Source organism: Tinamus guttatus, unplaced genomic scaffold, assembly GCF_059628265.1.
Source record: "Tinamus guttatus ecotype Peru unplaced genomic scaffold, ASM5962826v1 Tinamus_guttatus_pri_ptg000548l, whole genome shotgun sequence".
Taxonomy (NCBI): Eukaryota; Metazoa; Chordata; class Aves; order Tinamiformes; family Tinamidae; genus Tinamus; species Tinamus guttatus.
The window spans coordinates 1,263,964-1,281,415 of NW_028289082.1; the positions used below are offsets into that span (position 1 = coordinate 1,263,964).

The following is a 17,452-nucleotide window of genomic DNA, read 5'->3' on the forward strand; positions in this document are numbered from 1 at the left end:
TAAGGGACATTGCTCCGCAAAGTGAATTTTAGTGCTGGAAAGCACTCGGGAGAAGGGAGTTTAGCCCCGAATGCGGCGTGCGGAGCCGTTTGGACTCTGCTCTCCCCTCAGAACAAAATTTGGATGCATTTGCCCCAAGATGGCAGGAGGAACAACCGCTGCTGGGGCCGCACGGTGGGGTTAGGGGCCGAGCAGCGACGTGGGTCACTGTCGGCAAGGCACGAAGCGACTCAGAGGCCCTGACCACCCCCCTGACCCCGAACACCCAACGCGACCCAAAAAGCAGCAATTTGGGGACTCCCCATCCCTTTCCTAAAGGACTACACATCCCAGCATGCCCCGCCTCCCCCTCCGGCGCGGGCAGGACTACAACTCCCGGCACGCACCGCGCCGCGCCGCCCCCTCCCGGCCGCGGGCCGAGCCGCCGCGGTGCACGCTGGGGGCCGTAGTCTCGCACCCCCCCCTTCCCCAGCGCGCTCCTCCCCGCGCTGCCCGTTGTCCCCCCCCCTCCGCCTCCCCGCGCCTTTCCCTCCCTCCTCCCTAGACGGAAGCCGAGGAGGGACGGAGGAGCCGGCCCGGGGGGAACGGCAGGCGCGATGGGGGACTCCAAAGTGAAGGTGGCGGTGCGTGTCCGCCCCATGAACCGGCGAGGTGAGCGCCGCGCGCGGCCCCGGCCCTCCCCGCCCCTTCCCCGCCGCGGCCGGTGGGGGAGCGGGCGGCGTGAGGGGCGAGCGGCGGGCCCGAGGCGGGGAGCGCGGGCGCCGCGCGGCTCCGGTGCGGGGGAGCGGGCGCCCGTGTGGAGATTCGCGGCTATACGGAACATCGATCCGTGTGTGTGCGGGCGGGAGTGCGGGAGAGGCTGCGCTGCTCCTCGGGAAGCAGCTGCCTGCGTCCCCCCCGCCCATTCCTCCCACTGATCCCTTTTCCCCTCAGCTTTCCCCCACTTATCCCTTCTCTTTTTTCTTCTCTTTCCTTTTCCCTTTTTCCTTTTCATTTCCTTTTTCTTTCTTTCTTTCTTTCTGCCCCTCTTGCACCTGTTTTACAGCCAGGCAGTGCCCAGGTCCCTCCTCCTCACAAGGGTAGAGCTCTTCCTCCTTCCTGCTCCTGTTTATTTTTTTGGGAGCGGACAAATCCCCCCTTTTCTGCTCTTTTCCCCCTTCCCCTCACCACAAGCCCTCACTTCTCCGCGGCGACATAAGTGGGACATAAGTTCACAGGGGTTTTATAAGGACAAAACAGACAAGAAAACATGGAAGAGGAAGCAAGGATTGACAGGCAAAGTTTCTTTTTTTTTTCTTTTTTTTTTTTTCTCTTCAGTGAAACTTGCCTCAAGGTTACATTAATCATACCGTGGTCTGAGCATCTGTTTTAATGTTTATTACTCTGCTTAATTAGAAAAACTTGCCCAAGATTGTGAGGAAGCGAGTATGAAAAGGGAAATATTGGCAGGGAGCGAGGAGGTAAAGAAGAAGGCAAAAATCCAAGTTGTTTTTTTTTTTTCCTCTTTTCCCACAGAGGTATGCCAATAATTCCTCTGGGAAGAGGGGATAAAGCGGAGGCAGTTTAATAGCTCAGCCCAAAGGGAGGAAGGCAACAACTCCTGTTATTTTCTACAAGACCGAAAACTAAACAACTCTTTAAATTATTTCAATAAGTAAGGTGGGGGGGAAGCTTGTTAAATAAGGCGTTTCCAGATCTTCTAAAATAAAAGCAAGCAGAGGGGTGTCAAGCTAAGCTCATGGGAGGTCTCGAGCCTCGCACTCAAAACACAAGAGATGGAGCTGATGCCCTTAGAGCCTGTGGGTTAAAGCAACCGAGGACATTCTGACCCAGGTGCAAATTTGTGATTTGTCACATTTTGGACAGCAGCCCTCCCCAGCTTGAGGTGTCTCTTTCCCATCAGAGCTCATTTCCTTGGCCATGACCCAGACACCTCCTGGCTGCCTTGGGCTCTTTCTTCTCGGGATTATGGAATCATATTCCAAAATTCCAGATAATATCCATAATAATTCAAGTCAGAAGGAAACTCTGGAGGTCTCTATTGCTCAGAGCAGACCTTTTTCTCCAGTCAAATTTTGAATGTTCCTGGGTGAATAAGGCACCTCTCCCTCTTGGCAAATATCCTACCAGCCAGGTCATGGCCACGCTCTGCCCTCCAGCTTATTTGCAGGTAGGGGCTGAGTTCAACGGAAAATCCCTGGGAGGAAAAAGCGATGGAAATAAAAAGAGGATGGAAAAAACATGGAAGACTCTAGATTTAGAGCAGTGCATCTATTTGTAAGATCCGTTTAGTTGCTATTGAGCATCCTGGTGTTTCGTGAGTGATGCCTGAGTCCACATAAGTCCGGCCTGAAAGATCCAAGTCCCTTTCATTCCCTCAAACATACCCTTGGATTTGTAATTTTTAGACAGGTTCTTTGTCTCAATCCACACACCTTGGTCACTTCTGAACACCTGGTGTCTCCATACCAATTTCCACCACTAGAATTTATAGGAGTGAATATGATGCTGAGTTAATGTTATATTTTAGAATTTGCGTAAATGACTTCCTTAAGAATTATCCGGCTGTAAAACTTGTGTGGCTTTGCGTTTTTAGTAGGCTTTGAGGCAAGAGGCGGCTTTCTTGGAAGCTCTTTAATAAGTGCTTTGTTTTTAAATAACATTACATGAAAATCTGGGACTCTGGACCTGAAGCAAGTATTTCTTCAGGGTCATGAGTAATGTTCTTTCCTTTCTTCTGCACCGAAGGGCTTAAAATTGCAAACCTGTCAGATGGCTACAACTGTAGAAATTTAACCTTTAAAGTATTCTTAGTGTTTACTTGTGGTGGTGGTGGTTGTCTTTAGGGTTCAAATTATGAATTTCTTAAGGCAAAGGTTTATTAGGTTAATAAAAGTGGTGTGTTTAACTATTACTAATTTATACAGCTCATAAAGGTATAATAGGTTATTTTGCGTGCAAGCTGAAAGGATTTCTGTATCAAATAGTTATTTATAGTACTTGCATTTGAAGGTGGTAGTATAGAGGGTTCTGCTTCAGTGTCATTTGAGGAAGAAATCTGTAAGGTAAGCTGAAAATACTGATCACTAATAGTGGGAGGAAGCTCTTGTAGTTTTACCTCATTTATTTGTGGATTTCTTTTTAGGTATATTGTCAGTGTTTGATTACACTTAGCAAATATTTGTTATATGTTACCCGTAATTCTGCGCAGAGCTCCTACGTCACCACGAAGCAAAGCAAAAGCCACCTTGAAGCTTCTTAATTAAGGTTTGTCTTCCTGAGTGTTGTGGTTGCAGGTGATGCTGATGTGTAGGCATCCCATAAGCGCAGTATGTCGAAGTCCATGTGTTTCTTTAGTGCCTTGGAATCAATTCAGTGTGGCATTACTTCAAGTAAAAGATTTTCAGTGAAACAAAACATATAACTTGCACTCAAGGGTAGGGCCTGATGCTTTCAGCCAGCTTAAGCTCCTGGGATGGGTTAAACTGTTCCCCTGATTGTGGCACTAAGGACCAATGAGTTCCAGTTTAAATATCCACATTGCCTGTAATGGCACGTTCGGGTTTTTGCTGCAGGTGCTCAAAAGGAAGGAATTTGCTTTGGTACCTACTGACTGCTGTGTTGGGCCCTCATTTTGTGCCCTACTTTATCTGAGCACGTCAAGGAGGAGCTTGGCCTCGCATTCCTCAGTGATGCAACTGTATTTTAAGCACTCCTGAGGTGTTACGGGCTCGTTCCTGACTGCCGGGGAACCTGTGCGACTGCCAGGCAAATGTGGAGGCCACGCAAGCAAACAGTTGTGCTAATTACAAACTGTTGTGCTAATCACGTCTTCAGAGCTAGCCTGAAGGGCGGTGTGTGCTCCTTGCTGCTCTGGTTTCACCTTTGCTTCATCTTCCCAAAGTCAACAAAAGATCCAACGTGCTCCCAGTGGATAGTCCTACCTTGGCTTTAGGGTTGTCAGTGACAGAGCAAACATGGTTGTGTTTGGTTCCTGTTGGCTTGGAAGCCTGACCCAAAGCAGCTTCGCTTGTGCATCGAGGTTCTTCAGAGCTCCTCGCTGCATCAGGAAGCTCCTGCATTGACTCATTTACAAGCACACGGAAGCAGGGGGCAATCAGGAAGGTTCATATCCAGAAACACAGCGTGCCTTTACTAAAGCCGTTTGCTAAGCTCCCTTCTTGCAGTGAACAAAACAGCAGAGGACAGGATAAAGTTTGGACATGTTGGACAACACAGCGTTAACAGTTGAGGAGAGCTCGCCGTGTTCATGGTGAGGCTGGGTTGCCTTGCACTTCATCATCCAGATCAGTGTTGCGTGCCCTTCCAGATGCTCTCATGCATATTTAATGCTCTTTAATTGCTGCAAACTGAAAATTTCATGAATGATATTTGCGCAGTTTATGTGTAACAGGGAAGATGCCTACTTAGACTACGTGTTGGGTTCTTCGAATCTACCAAACAACTGTATTTTTGGATGTTGAGGTTACCAGGGCTTTAAATTAATGCCCTGAAAATTCTATTGCTCTCACTGTGTTTTTTTCCCATGAGCTTTACTTCTTGGTGTTGTCATTTAGGTGTAAGTTAGTTTCACTTGCTCTCCTACAGTCGGTTTTCTCTTTGTTTGTATTGGCTTCTCTATAGCAAAGGGTAAAGAGAAAAGTCATTTTAAAGCAACAAACATTGGCAGGGAGACCTGAGGACTTGTTTCATTTGAACTTGCTTCTAGCTTTTTTTATTATTATGAAAAAAACAAAACAAAAATAAGCCTTTTTTTTTTTTCCTTGGTGTTCCTTTAGTCCACGTGTGATAAATAAGCTCTTAAATATTTTCGAAATAATGTTTAAACATTTCTCAGTGCTAATTGCCTTTTCAAGCTGAGGAAGGCTCAAGAAGCTGAGGGTGCTTTCTTTTTCCATGCAACTTCAAAGCTGCCACGCAGTAGGTAACGCCACACTGTTCTGAAGTGTTAATCTCCTAAAAAATCTATTGGCAATTTAAAATATAACATTTCTGTTCTCTCAGTTGTTGCAGGAGATCACGAGCTTCCGTGTTTGTGGCCAGTTTGACTTGTGGGCTTGATATATCCACTTTAAACTCTCACTTTGTATATGTTTTAATACACCTCAGTTAGCTTTTTTTGAAAGTGGTCTAAACTGTCTAAGTTAATGTCCTCTTCTCCAAACATACCTTAGATGTCAGTACAGCTGCCTTAACCTGGTACTGCGAGAAGGAGAAAACCACCACAAATGTTGCTGTAAGATAACACCAGGTTCCCATCTTTGTTTCAGTGGGGTTTGTGCTCAAATTGCATTTGAAAGGGCTGAAAAACTGTCAACTGTCAGAAAGAAGAGCTTAAATTGAGAGCTGAGGGGAAAAAACTTATTTGGAAATAAAGGCTCTGGATGAAATGGGAGATGTTTTCTCTTAATTCAGCATATAAAATGTGAGAGCATGTGAAGAGGAACGTATGGAAGGTTAAGAGCATTCCAACCAATATTTCAGTTACCCTGGTTGTTGGCCTAAGGGCTGATGCCATGGACCTGACTAACAGTTTAATTGTTAGATGAGTTTATCTTTCATTTGAAGATTATTTCAAGCTGCTATGTAAAGCCTATCAGCTGTGTCATTTTGTTTGGTCCTGAACTACAGCCGCATTAAAGATGTGGTGACTTCTTAGGAGAGTGTCTGAAAAACCTGCATTTCCCTGCACAGCCGCTCAGGTATTTTTGTTAAGGCACTGCTGTTCTTGATTGCATGTCCATCCTGGGCACGAATATGGTTTCAGCTAAGACCTTGGCTTCTGATTTTTATCGTTTTAGAAAAATTCCTCTTTGTGGGGTGTTGAGCAATCAAAAGAAATGATCAGCACTGTGGCCTCCCTCATTCCCCAGCTTCCAGTTTGACAAGTTAAATGAAAAGTCAGCCTGGAGATTGCCCGTGAGTAGCCTGCAGATGTGTGACCCAACAGCTTTGCTGGCTTCTACAGCTATGAAATATAAATTTGGAAGAATGACTAAGATATATGCTACCTTTTTATTATGGACATCCTGGTTCTCTTGCTTTGAAGCTCTGAAAGAGGCTTTCATTTTCTGCAGTAAATGCTTCTTGAGATGATGGCAGTTGGAGTTTTAATTTTTGCAAAAGCAATTAGCTGATTAGTTGCCTGATTTGATGAAGCAAAGGAGTAGTTGATTGTGCTTGCTTCATAATGGCTGAAAGTGGAAGCAGCTTAGCAATAATAATAGGTGTGATTTTAACTCTAGTTGATATAATGAAAAAACAAAGCTACAAGATTTGAGATAAATCCCCATAGTTTGACTGTGCCAGTCACTTCTATCATCTTTTCACTTCTCTTAAATTAGTCTTTACTGCAGGATGCACTAATTGGCATTTTTGGGCTGTGCACGTTTATCCTCTTACCTTGATGCATCACAATTTGGTTTGTCGTCTGCCTACCCAGGAGATGCTGAAACGAGTGAAAGTACAGGCAGAGTGTGACTGTATCCAAAAGAGCAGGAGGATAATTTGTCTGTGAGGCTCACCGGCTTTAAAACCACTAAAAACTTAATGAGGTGGAAATTATGGTGATAGGATTTTCAGTTGTGGGTAATGTACGATTCATCTCTAAACCCTACCTGAAGCATTACAGAAAATAGAAGTCAGCCAGAGAGCATGGTTTGTCACGGGGCCAAAATTTGCTGAAAGCATATGACGTGCTATTAAAACAGAAGTTCAGCTGGTTTTAGGATAAAATGTGAGCTGCCAGGTAAATTTTCTTGCCCAGGAAACTGGACTATGTCGCTTTAATGCCTTCTAGATGGATACCCCAGCTGAGAAATTGAGCGTAACCAGTTCTCATGGCCTCTTTCACGAGATACAGTGAGCTGGGGTAGCAGGTTGCCTTGGCTGGGAGACAGCCTTGCTCTTCCACCTTCCCTCCCCTGTCCTATTCCCTGACATGCAAGGTCTGCTCTCCTTTGCGCTCTTTGCTGCTCTTCAGACCTTTCCTCAGGCCAATTTATCTCATAAAAGTGCCCAAACACATCCATTATTTAATGCTGAGTGGGTCTCTGTCATTGAAGGAGCTTCAAGGGACTTCAGCAGAGCTCGGTGAGCGCAGCAGTAGTGGAAGGTGAGCAACCAACATTCTCAAAAGCTGAAGGTGCAGGATTGACTCAAGGATGTGGCAGAGACTGCTTGTAAACAGGGTGAATGTAGCTCATGCTTTGCATAAGGGAGGTAGAGTATAAAAATCTTCAGTAGTTAAAGAAAAGCAGGTCACTGCAGTGCAGGATGTTAATCACTAACCAGCCAGGCCAAGATAAAGTGGCTTGTCAGATCTGGGAAGTACAAAGAATATAATTTCATCTAAGCAAGCATGCATTGCATATTAATGATAGGTAAATTGGTTTTCGGGGTGTGGAGAGGAATTAAAATAAACACCAGCCTCTGAAACTTGTCTGTCTGTTCCTTCTGCAAAAGCACACTTTAATAACAGAGCAGTAGTTTTGTTCAGAAGGATTTCAGCTTCATGTGACTGCTTGCTGTGGGCAGTAATCTTGAGCTTTGGCTTGCTTTGTTATGTTTAAAACAGTGAATGACCTACAATTTTTTTTATTTTTTTATTTTTTTCAAAAAAAGGCCAGAGAGAGAAACTTCCTCTTACTATTTATTTATATATACATTTTTTTAAGCCTGTAGGGTGCCATGCAGTAAATTAAGCCCTGCGGTTGTGCCAGGAAGAGCGGCAGCCGGAGTTGGTCCAGGTGCTGCGAGGTGAAGGAGCAGGCAGAGGTGACGGAGACGGGAAGATCAGAGATGAAGGAGGACAAGGATTACAATTAATATGATTAGGCACGGGCATGTTTTGGTGATTCAGCTGTGGTGTCGGACACCGTGGGGAGGTTATTCTGAGGAGCTCCTCATCATCACAGCGTGCGGGAGCTTTGCACGGGTGTGATTAGTGTCTCATGTACGTAGGCATCGGCCTTCACGTGCGCTTTCCAGGCCGTAAGAGCACGGGACTGGAAAGGGCTGCTTGTGTCTAGATCCCTACGTGTGCAGGCAGTATTTTAATTGGGAATGGTTGTTTGCTTTTTCCCATTTTTTCTAATATCTGACTCACTTTGTCACTGGGTGTCGACTTGGATGGTTGTCAGCATTAGCCAGAGCGTCTATTTTCTTTGCCCCACCTCTGCTGTTGAGAATTCTCATATATTCCAAGTGTTCCTATTGCTCATGCAGTGCATCACACTCCTTAGTGTGAAGTTGGAAGAGTTTCCCAGGAAACTGTGGGAAAGAATAAGCCCCTTCCTATGCGCTCACACCTAAATTGGTTTTGATGGGACTTGCATTTCACTGAGCAGGTGCTTTGGGACTGGCAGCTGCCTGGCAAGTTGCAGCATCACTGCAGTGGCCACAAAAATGTGCTGCACATGGTAGGGGCAGCATTCCTTGTGAGCAGCCAGGGCATTGAGACAGCAATAAGAGCTGTCAAAGTAGCACTGTGCCTAATGGTTCCTTCTCCAGAAGAAATTTCATACTGTTGGTAAGGCCTAAGTGCTCTTTCTTGTTCTGAAAAGAACTCCTGCCTTAAAGCTGGACCAAATCCATGCCAGCAAAGTGCCTCTGGAAGTGGAGTTTGGCAACAGTCCTGTTCCTATTCTGTGGCTGATGGGTGGCTGTCGGGCTGCATGAATAAATTTGGTGTCTGGAGGAAGCAATGGGGTCCTCGTGCTCTCGGGAGCAGCGTTTGACACTTTGTCATTTCTTTACAGAGCTCGATCTGCATACAAAATGCGTGGTGGATGTGGATGCAAACAAGGTTATTCTCCATCCTGTAAACACCAACCTTTCAAAAGGAGATGCCAGGTAAGATCCTTGGATTAGGGAGGTCAGGCTTCATAAATTATATATGAGGCTAGCTGCAGAGAAATGCAAGCTTTGCCAGAGGGCTTTCATTTGAAAGCAAAACAAAAAAGAAAACATGCTCCTCCTGCAATTTGGTTACCATCAGCTAGAAAACAAGGCTGAGCTTTACCATGCTGGGAAGATGCTTTGAAAACCTCGTGCTTACTGCATTTTAAAGTGAGCATTTGCCTCCCACCCTTAAAAAAAATGTTAGCAATTAATGTGTCAACACTTCAATTTCTTCTCATGTAGTATTATGGGTCAGAAAAGATTTAAATCTGCAAAATCATTTGAGTAGGGCATTGTGAAGATTGATTTCATTGCAAAGCTATTTTCTTGCAATGGTCATGGATTTGGTGTGTAAGAAGGAAAAGAAAAAACTGAAGAGCTGTAGCTGTAGGAGTAGCTTGCTAGTGGGATGTAACATGCATTAAAGATCCCTAGAAGGGCAGGCAGTTTATGTAGGAGCTGGCTTAGATCTGTTTAACTTCCTAGAGTGGGATGTGGAAAGGCCTGTAATGATTAATACAGTTAGAGTTGTGACTCGTTATTTTTTTCCCTCGTTTGCAAGGGGAGGAAATGGAAAAATATATGCATTTAAAAAAACACAGGGCAGCAAGAAAAGGCAAAAAGCAATACTGGGCAATTACATTTACCTATTTTTTGGAAAAAAAGACAGGCAAGTAATCTTGCAGAATGATGGAAAATTAGTTAAATACACTGAGAGCTTCGTTTAAATGCAACATATGATAGTCTTGTCATGCAGAACTGCACTGTACATTACTGGTAAGTGAAAGTATTCTTTATCTGATCTCTTGAACAACTGAACCTCCCAGCAGCATTAAATGGACAAGCAAAGAGATGATGAACTGCAGTGTGTGGTTTCTGTTTAGCTCCTGGGTACCTGTGCTAACTCGAGCCTGTCTCTGCTGGCAGGGCCATTGAAAAACTCAAGGACTCAAAAAACTCAAAGGACACGTTAGCCACCTGTAGTAAGAATATGCCATTCATAGTTTCTCTAGAGCCTGCTAACTAATGAAATGCTGCATAGTTCGTACTCGCTAACATATGTTTAAGAAATGTTCATACATCAGCCACGAGAGAATTTGTAATGCAAATTGCACCCCCTGGCAAGGGAGGAATTGGGTGGCAATTGAGCTGGCTTCCCAGACCAGACAGTGAGCCTGGTGTGAGAAAACAGCGTCCCAGACTGAAGAAAACTTCATTTCCTGCTGTTGCTAACCTTAGGAGCCATAAACTGAAAATAAACCGATATCATAGAATGCTTAAGGTTGGAAGGGACCTCTAGAGATCATCTAGTTCAACCCCCTGCACACGCAGAGTCACCTAGAGCACGTGGCACAGGACTGCGTCCAAGGGGGTTTGAAGATCTCCAGAGAAGGAGACTCCACAACCTCTCTGGGCAGCCTGTTCCAGTGCTCTGGCACCCTCACTGGGAAGAAATTTTTCCTTAAGTTCCTGTGGAACTTTTGGTGCTTCAGTTTGGGCCATGACCTCTAGTCCTTTTGGTGGCCACCAGTGAAAAGAGGCCAGCCCCATCCTCCTCACTGCCTCCCTTGAGGTACTTCTAGACACTGCTCAGGTCCCCTCTCAGCCTTCTCTTCTCCAGCAGCTCCACATCCCTCTTGTCCTGTGGAGCCCAGAACTGAACACAATACTCCAGATGTGGCCTCACCAGGGCTGATAGAGGGGCAGGATCCCTCGACCTGCTGGAGACGCTCTTCTTAATGCACCCCAGGATCCCATTGGCCTTCTTGGCCACGAGGACACACTGCTGCCTCATGGGCAACTTGTCATCCAATGGCCTGACTAAGCAAAGAAAGAAATGTGGAAGCCCTCCTAAAAATTCACTGATCTGCAACGTAGCAGCCTTGAGATAGGAGGACATTGAATTCACTTTGCAACTAAGTCACAGGAATCTTAAATATTCCCGTTCAAGGAAAATATTAGTTTTACTTTTTTTTTTGGTCTTTTTTTTACTTTATGCTTTTGTTTACGTGTTTCTAAGTCTGTGGTCAGTAACTTTGCCTTGTGCTGTGAAATCATTCATTTTGATTCTTAGACTTGTTCAGAATGAGTGGAAAGAGTTCTAACAAACCTGGAGTGCTTTTATTTCCATAGAGAAAGGAAAAATAAAATACTGTATTGCGAATCAACTCTTTAAATGCTTGCAAAGCAGGATGAGTTTGGACATCCTAAGGACTTGCCTACCTTTCTGACTGATGTGCCAGGATCAGTTTGGGGACTGGGGAGGGAATTTTAAAACGAGAGATCTGATCAGCCCCATTTCCTCTTGATGTGATGCAGCCCCTTTCCAGCAGGCAGTGACATTGGGAAAAACACCTATGAGTTTTGGAAAAATACACATTTCCCCTCTTCCATCCTGTGTGGTGGAAATGAAGCTTGGGAGATGGGTAGGTTTACATTAATTGTTTATTGTGCCAATTAGCCTGCATCGCAGAGTGGCCATTTATTTGTCCTGTCTCTGCAAGGTGGGCCTTGAAGGCCAAAGAGTTCTACATTATTTGCAAAAACTCCTTCCGTTCAGCTCAGTCAACATTGCAGATATCTGAGCTACTCTTCTCATTTGTGTTTCAGTTAAAGAAGTGGGTTTTGGGGTTTCTTACCAATCTACCCACCTCTGCCTCTGATTTCCCATGGGACCTTGGGGAATGAATGCATGTAAAACCAGCACTTTTCCATCATCTCGATGTATTTCATACTTCTACACATACCTGGCTTGAAATTTTGGGGACCTGACTTTTGGAGACAGAGGAATTCAGCTGGCCTAACTGCCACTGAAACTAACTGTGTCCAATTCTGCATTCAAAATGTTAAAACCCCTTGAAAGTCAAGGCGACACCTGCTCAGCCTCTGTTTCTCCTACACCTCCAACCTGAATATAATATTTGCTCATTTCTCCAGCAGCCTGATGCCTAATAAATGCATGTAAAAGACTTAAGAAAGTCTGTTTTTATACAACTTCAAAAATATTGCATCCTCCTGTTAGTATTTCTTAACCAAGGAATGACCTTTCCCAAGAGACAGATATGCAGCCAGTTGTTTTATTGAGCAGTCCTCCCTAGTGCTGTGCAGGGTCCTGCAATCCAATCGTGTACAGTAGATCAATGGAGTTTTCTTTATCTCGGGCTTCCCCTTACAATCTTTTTTAGGTCAAAATCTCCCCTTTTCCCTTTTCAAGGGCATGTCAGCTTTAAGGGATCCGGTGTAAATGAGGGATATATTAGTCTGGCTTGTCTGCTTCCTTTTTCTTTCTGTAGTCATCCGTCTTCTCTGTTGCAAAGGTCAGGGTTAAAGTTTCTTTATCAACCAGGATTAACTGTGTGCTGCAGCTTACTCACAACCTTAGTACTTGGTGGTTAGGGCTTGGAAGAGGGTGTGAACTCACCTTGATTGAAAAGAATAGGCAAGTCCTACGTAATAATCAAAATGTGTGTAAGGAGTTTTGAAAAATCCCTGAAAATACAGCACTTACTGTAGACTATTAAGTTTGTCCCAATATTTTTATTGGCAATTTATTTGTGCTGTCATTTTACACCTCCCAGAGAACACCCATGAAAAATACTGTTTGTTTTTGACTTCAGAAAAGGGAGTTTTCTTCCAGGGATGTTATTTCATACTGTAGGCATGACTCTAATTGGTGTGTAACTGATAACACTGGCAGAAATCAGTCAGATTTTAGTCTAGCACAGGTCTGTGAATAGGCAGTGATACCTGTAAAGTAAAGCAGGTAATAAAGCTGCCCAGTAAACTACCTTTGAACTTTTTCATTAAGAGGATATGCTTTAAAATGAAAGAAGCTCCCAATTCTGTGTACTTTTGTCAAAATTTGGGGTTTGTAAGTGCTACAGAATAGAGATTGCCAAGCCTGACACATGGTAAAAACTGTTTGAGTGAACAAATGTGGCTAATTGAGGTTAGCAAGTGTGTTAAACCAGGCTATGTTTCTTTCTCAGCTATTGCAATGTCTGCATAATTAGTGCTTAGTAGTAGTTATTTCCATAATTGAGTATCTTTATTAACATAAAAAATACATGATTTACTCTCAAGGTATTTAGTGGTTATTATTTATCAGCAATACTCTCAAAGAGAAAGATTTAAGTGAAGTTAAAAGTTGTTGAAGGATGAAACCATTGCTCACAATTTAGTATGACACAACAGAAAAAAAAATCTTATTTATGCAATAAGTAGGGGAAAAATGCGGGAATTACAGGCTTTAAGCAGTGTTTGGGTTGATATAGGGAAGTCTTTCCATAGTTTGTCTTTGGATTAACGATTTCTTATCTTGGAAAGCTGAAGAATCCTTTTGAAGAAGAAATGCAGACTAAGAGCAAGACAGAATGTTGTTAAAGATGCAGTATCAAGGGGACAAAAGTAGTGCTGGAAAATAATTATAAAGGAGTCTCGAAGACCAAGTGATATTGCAAAAAGTTTTAAAGGGTCGAGAGGGGAGAGGGTGAATGATAACAGAAAGGTACAACTTCTAATTAAAATAAACTAGCTTCATTCCAAAAAATCAGGATGTGGAGTTATAAAAAGAATTATTAAAGCTATAAATACAGGTAGTGTGTTGGCTGGTGGAATTGCACATTAAACAGTGAGAATCATGCTTTGGTACATTGCAAGTAAGTAATCCTCTTGTGAGGGGAAGCAGCACCTTTCTTGTGCAGTTTAGTAAAATATTTTTATATGTTATATATATGGAATGGTAAGCCAAAACTGCAATTAAAGGAAGTATTAGCTGAAGTTGAAAATATCATGATGCTATTTGTCCATTTTATAATATATGACTGTTCTTGTACAATTAATCGGCTCTCATATCTCCTAGAGCAGCAGGCAGAAATTGCAGGTGCCTGGAGAGGAAATGCTAACATTATACATGTATTCTTGTGTGTATATAAATATGGGCTGGAAAAAAATGATCATTAGGAGTAAGGGGGAATGCTACTGCTTTTAAAAATAGTAAATGATGAGAGGAATACATAGAGGGACACACTTCACTGATTGCATCTTAGAAAAGAATGGGGAAAATCAGAAAGAAAATATACGATGGCAATACTCTATATGGATTTACTCTGTAGAACTCTTTGACACAGGGGAAAAAAGTGAAAGACAATAACTGATATTGCTGAAAAAATATACAGCTTTTCTTGAAAATACGCCAGGATCCTGCCTGATTTTAGGTAAGAGCTGCTTGAAGAGCTGCCTCATGTTAGGCAATGGTTGGCCACGTGTCCCTCCTTATGCTGACAGGGAAATGTTTGCTGCACGGGGGCAGGTTCATTATTAACAGCTGAAGCTTTGACTGAGGCTGAAATTTTACGGGTTAGATGTTAGTTGAGCTTTGTCTTACAGAAATCACATCTGGGCAATGTTTCATCATGCAGAAATGTTCCCGGCAGTTGCGGGGGAGCATGGATGTATTCCCAACACTGTCAGTGACACCCAGGAGAAGGGAATTGCCAACCTCCCTCATCTGTGCTGCTCTTCTGTGGGTGCAAAGCAGCTGACAGGAAATAACTTGCAAAATGTTTGCAAGAAGAGCTAAGAGACTTTCCTGTGCTGGCAGCTCTGCTCGTTGCATGTGTGCATGCAGCTTTTGCTTCGAGCACGACGTGGTTCTGCAGGACGTGATCATTTCCGTTGTATTCCCCCAAATTAGTGGTGCTGCTGGCCTGCAAAACGGTCTCGGCTTGCAAGGGGGGGAAGCACATTTAAGTCTTAGCTTTTAAAGCTGACAGTTACTTCACTGGCTGAATAAATTCCTCAGAAAACCATTGCTTTTGAAGTCTATTATAAGAAGAGTTTATTGCTTATATTAAACCTAGATGATGGAGTATCCTCCCTTACTCACTCAGATAGCAAAGTGGTTGACTTCTCATTGAAACAGGTCTTGGATATAAATGTTGTATGAATAAAAACTTCCAAGTTTCTGGGCTCCCCAGGAATCCTGTTCTTGCTTAGAAGTTTGAAGGCCACTTGTTGATGTGTAGGAGTAGGAGCTAACACCTCAGGCTCTGTTACTGTGCAGCTCGTGAGCCACTAGTCTTATGAGGTATTATATTGCATGAGGAGGGGAGTTTCTTAAATTTTTAAAGCAATTTTTAAGAGGATTTTATTTTTCCTCCCCAGTATTGGTCACACCTACTCGCTCATACCTTCGTCATGGCTAACGTAGCCGTAGCAAAGCAGCATTACCTGTTGAAATGTGCACTCATAATGTACATGAAAATTGCTTTTAACAAGAGCCTTGAACTTGTTGAACTTGTCTTTAACTTCCATATATTGGACCCTTAAGTTCTGGTGCTTTTTCTTAAAAATCTAACCCCCTGCGACTTCAATTTTTCTTTCAGCTGGAAGTTTCTTTTAGTGTTTGTTATCTAGTGTCGAGCTCTGGAGTATCCTTAACGCTGTCACCCTGCTCACAGACAGCGTTTTGCTTTGCAGGGTGATAGTTGCTAGGCAGCCCGGCCTTCGTGCAGGTTTGTCACGCGTTGCCTGGGGTTTCTGCTTGGGACTTATCTGCAGAGTGGATTTTTGCTGCAAACACAATGTAATTTGTTGGTCCCTTCTCCTTGCAGTGGGTATTGGCGATAACTCAGTTCCCAGAGTTGTAAAAGAAAAAAGAAAAAGAAAAAAATCCACCACTTTACAGCATATTGAAGCTAAAACAGTGAACATCCAAATCATTTAGTCCAATATAGCTTCTATTTATTCATTAGAAATTTTCAGAGACTGTTTGCATTTTTTAATTAGTTTCTACCTGAGGCTTGGAGTATTGGGCTGCTTAATCTGTAGAAAGGTTGCTGTGTTGTAGATGTTTTCTCCACTTCTAAAATCCGTGAGTTAAGACATGCAAATCAAATTATTTTAAGAAGAATTTGTTGGAATTTGGCTCAGTGATGATTGTTTTGTAGGTTTTTGACTCTGCACTGTATGTCATCCTCTGTGAAATATTCTGAATAAATGTTGTAGCTGTTAGTGCTACCTGATGTTATTCTACCTCACGGATTATTATTTCAAAGCTAAAAGGTAAGAATATTTAGTGGTAACAGTGACATTGAACAATATTCCTGCAGGCTGCAGGACTGTGTCAGGGGCTGGAGCCCCTGAAGTTGGTGGGAGGTGACAGAAACTGTTCAGAACCACTTATACAGCCTAGGCATGGGGTGGTATTTGGAGCATCAGCAGATACTTATCAACTTCAGTGAGATTTCAAGTCTGTCAAGTAAGTTCTTCTTAATTTTAAGAACAGAACCTAAGAAAAAGTACATGGAAAATGAATCTGTTTAACTCGAAGTGCTTCTATGCTTAGCAGTTTCACCAAATTTTGATTTCAGATTAGCATCCCTCAAGCTGACTGGAAATAAGCTTGTTGGACTGCTGAAAGTCAAGCAGGACAGTGTGAACCTGAGCTGTGCTTTTCTCCTGAGAAGCTGGTTAAATATTGATGCTTTTGGCACAGTTGTCGTGCATGTGCTTTTATGGACAGCCAGACTATATAGGAGAGTAGAGTGTAAAAAACAGCAGGGTTTGTCCTGCAGATTATGTATGGAAGAAAAGGTGATTCTCTCGTTGTGCCTAGACAACATTTTTGAAGAGGGGAGTTGCTTGTGGGCATCAGGTAATTTGAGGGAACTTGTCATTCCTTTGTGGAGGTGGTGATTTGAGAATGAGAAGTTCAGGAGTGACTGCTTTGCACTTAGTGCTCCTTTACGTTTAAAGCAAGGCTCATCCAGCCTCTGTCTTACAGCCCGGTAAAGCTGGAAATAGCACTACTGAATTCAAGGGAAAGTGTTTCTCTATGCATTCATTTTTGGGCTTTTATAGTGAAAGGGGAAAATTGCAATCGCTGTTATACCTCAAGAGTTGCTGTAATAGATGAGTCTCTTGCAGCTATTCGACTTGCAGTGGACATTAAAGAGATAAAGGGACCGTTTCCTCCCCCGCTCGGAGCAATCACCGTTTCGTAGGTATCTCTGGTTTTTGTTTTCCATGACCTACACCTGCAGGAATGCGGCCTCTGCCCGCGTAAGGGCAGCAGTGCTGCACCCTTCCCTCTGGCTGCAATGTCAGGCCTTGCAGAAAAGAGGCTGCAGAGGTTTGGCGCTGATGACTTCCTCCTAAAAAACATGCTTTTTTTTTCTTCAGTGAATCATAGAATCGTTAAGGTTGGAAGGGACCTCTAGAGATCATCTAGTCCAACCCCCTGCACACGCAGGGTCACCTAGAGCACGTGGCACAGGGCTGCGTCCAAGCGGGTTTGGAAGATCTCCAGAGAAGGAGGCTCCACAACCTCTCAGTGGTCCCAAACCATTCCCCTCTGATTATATTTTATATTAAAACAACTTGTTTTACCTTTATTCTTTTGATACGGAGCTCGTCGAAGTCTCAACAGCGACTTTGGCCTCCTGCGCGCTGTTGTGGCCAACACGCGAAAGCTGCGTTCGATGCTGTGGAAATAGGATGTCAAATAACGTTGCTTTAATTAGTGCTC

General features: G+C 43.5%; 1 protein-coding gene across 1 annotated transcript in view; it reads left to right on the plus strand.

Annotated features, from left to right (window-relative positions):
* The first annotated feature begins 519 nt into the window (after nt 1–519).
* KIF13B (kinesin family member 13B) overlaps nt 520–17,452 on the plus strand; it is an 87,987-nt gene continuing 71,054 nt past the window's right edge. The window contains exons 1-2 of the mRNA XM_088534355.1: nt 520–651; nt 8,781–8,874. Coding sequence (XP_088390481.1) covers nt 597–651; nt 8,781–8,874 — 149 coding nt within the window. The 5' untranslated portion in view covers nt 520–596. The remainder of the gene's footprint in view (nt 652–8,780; nt 8,875–17,452) is intronic.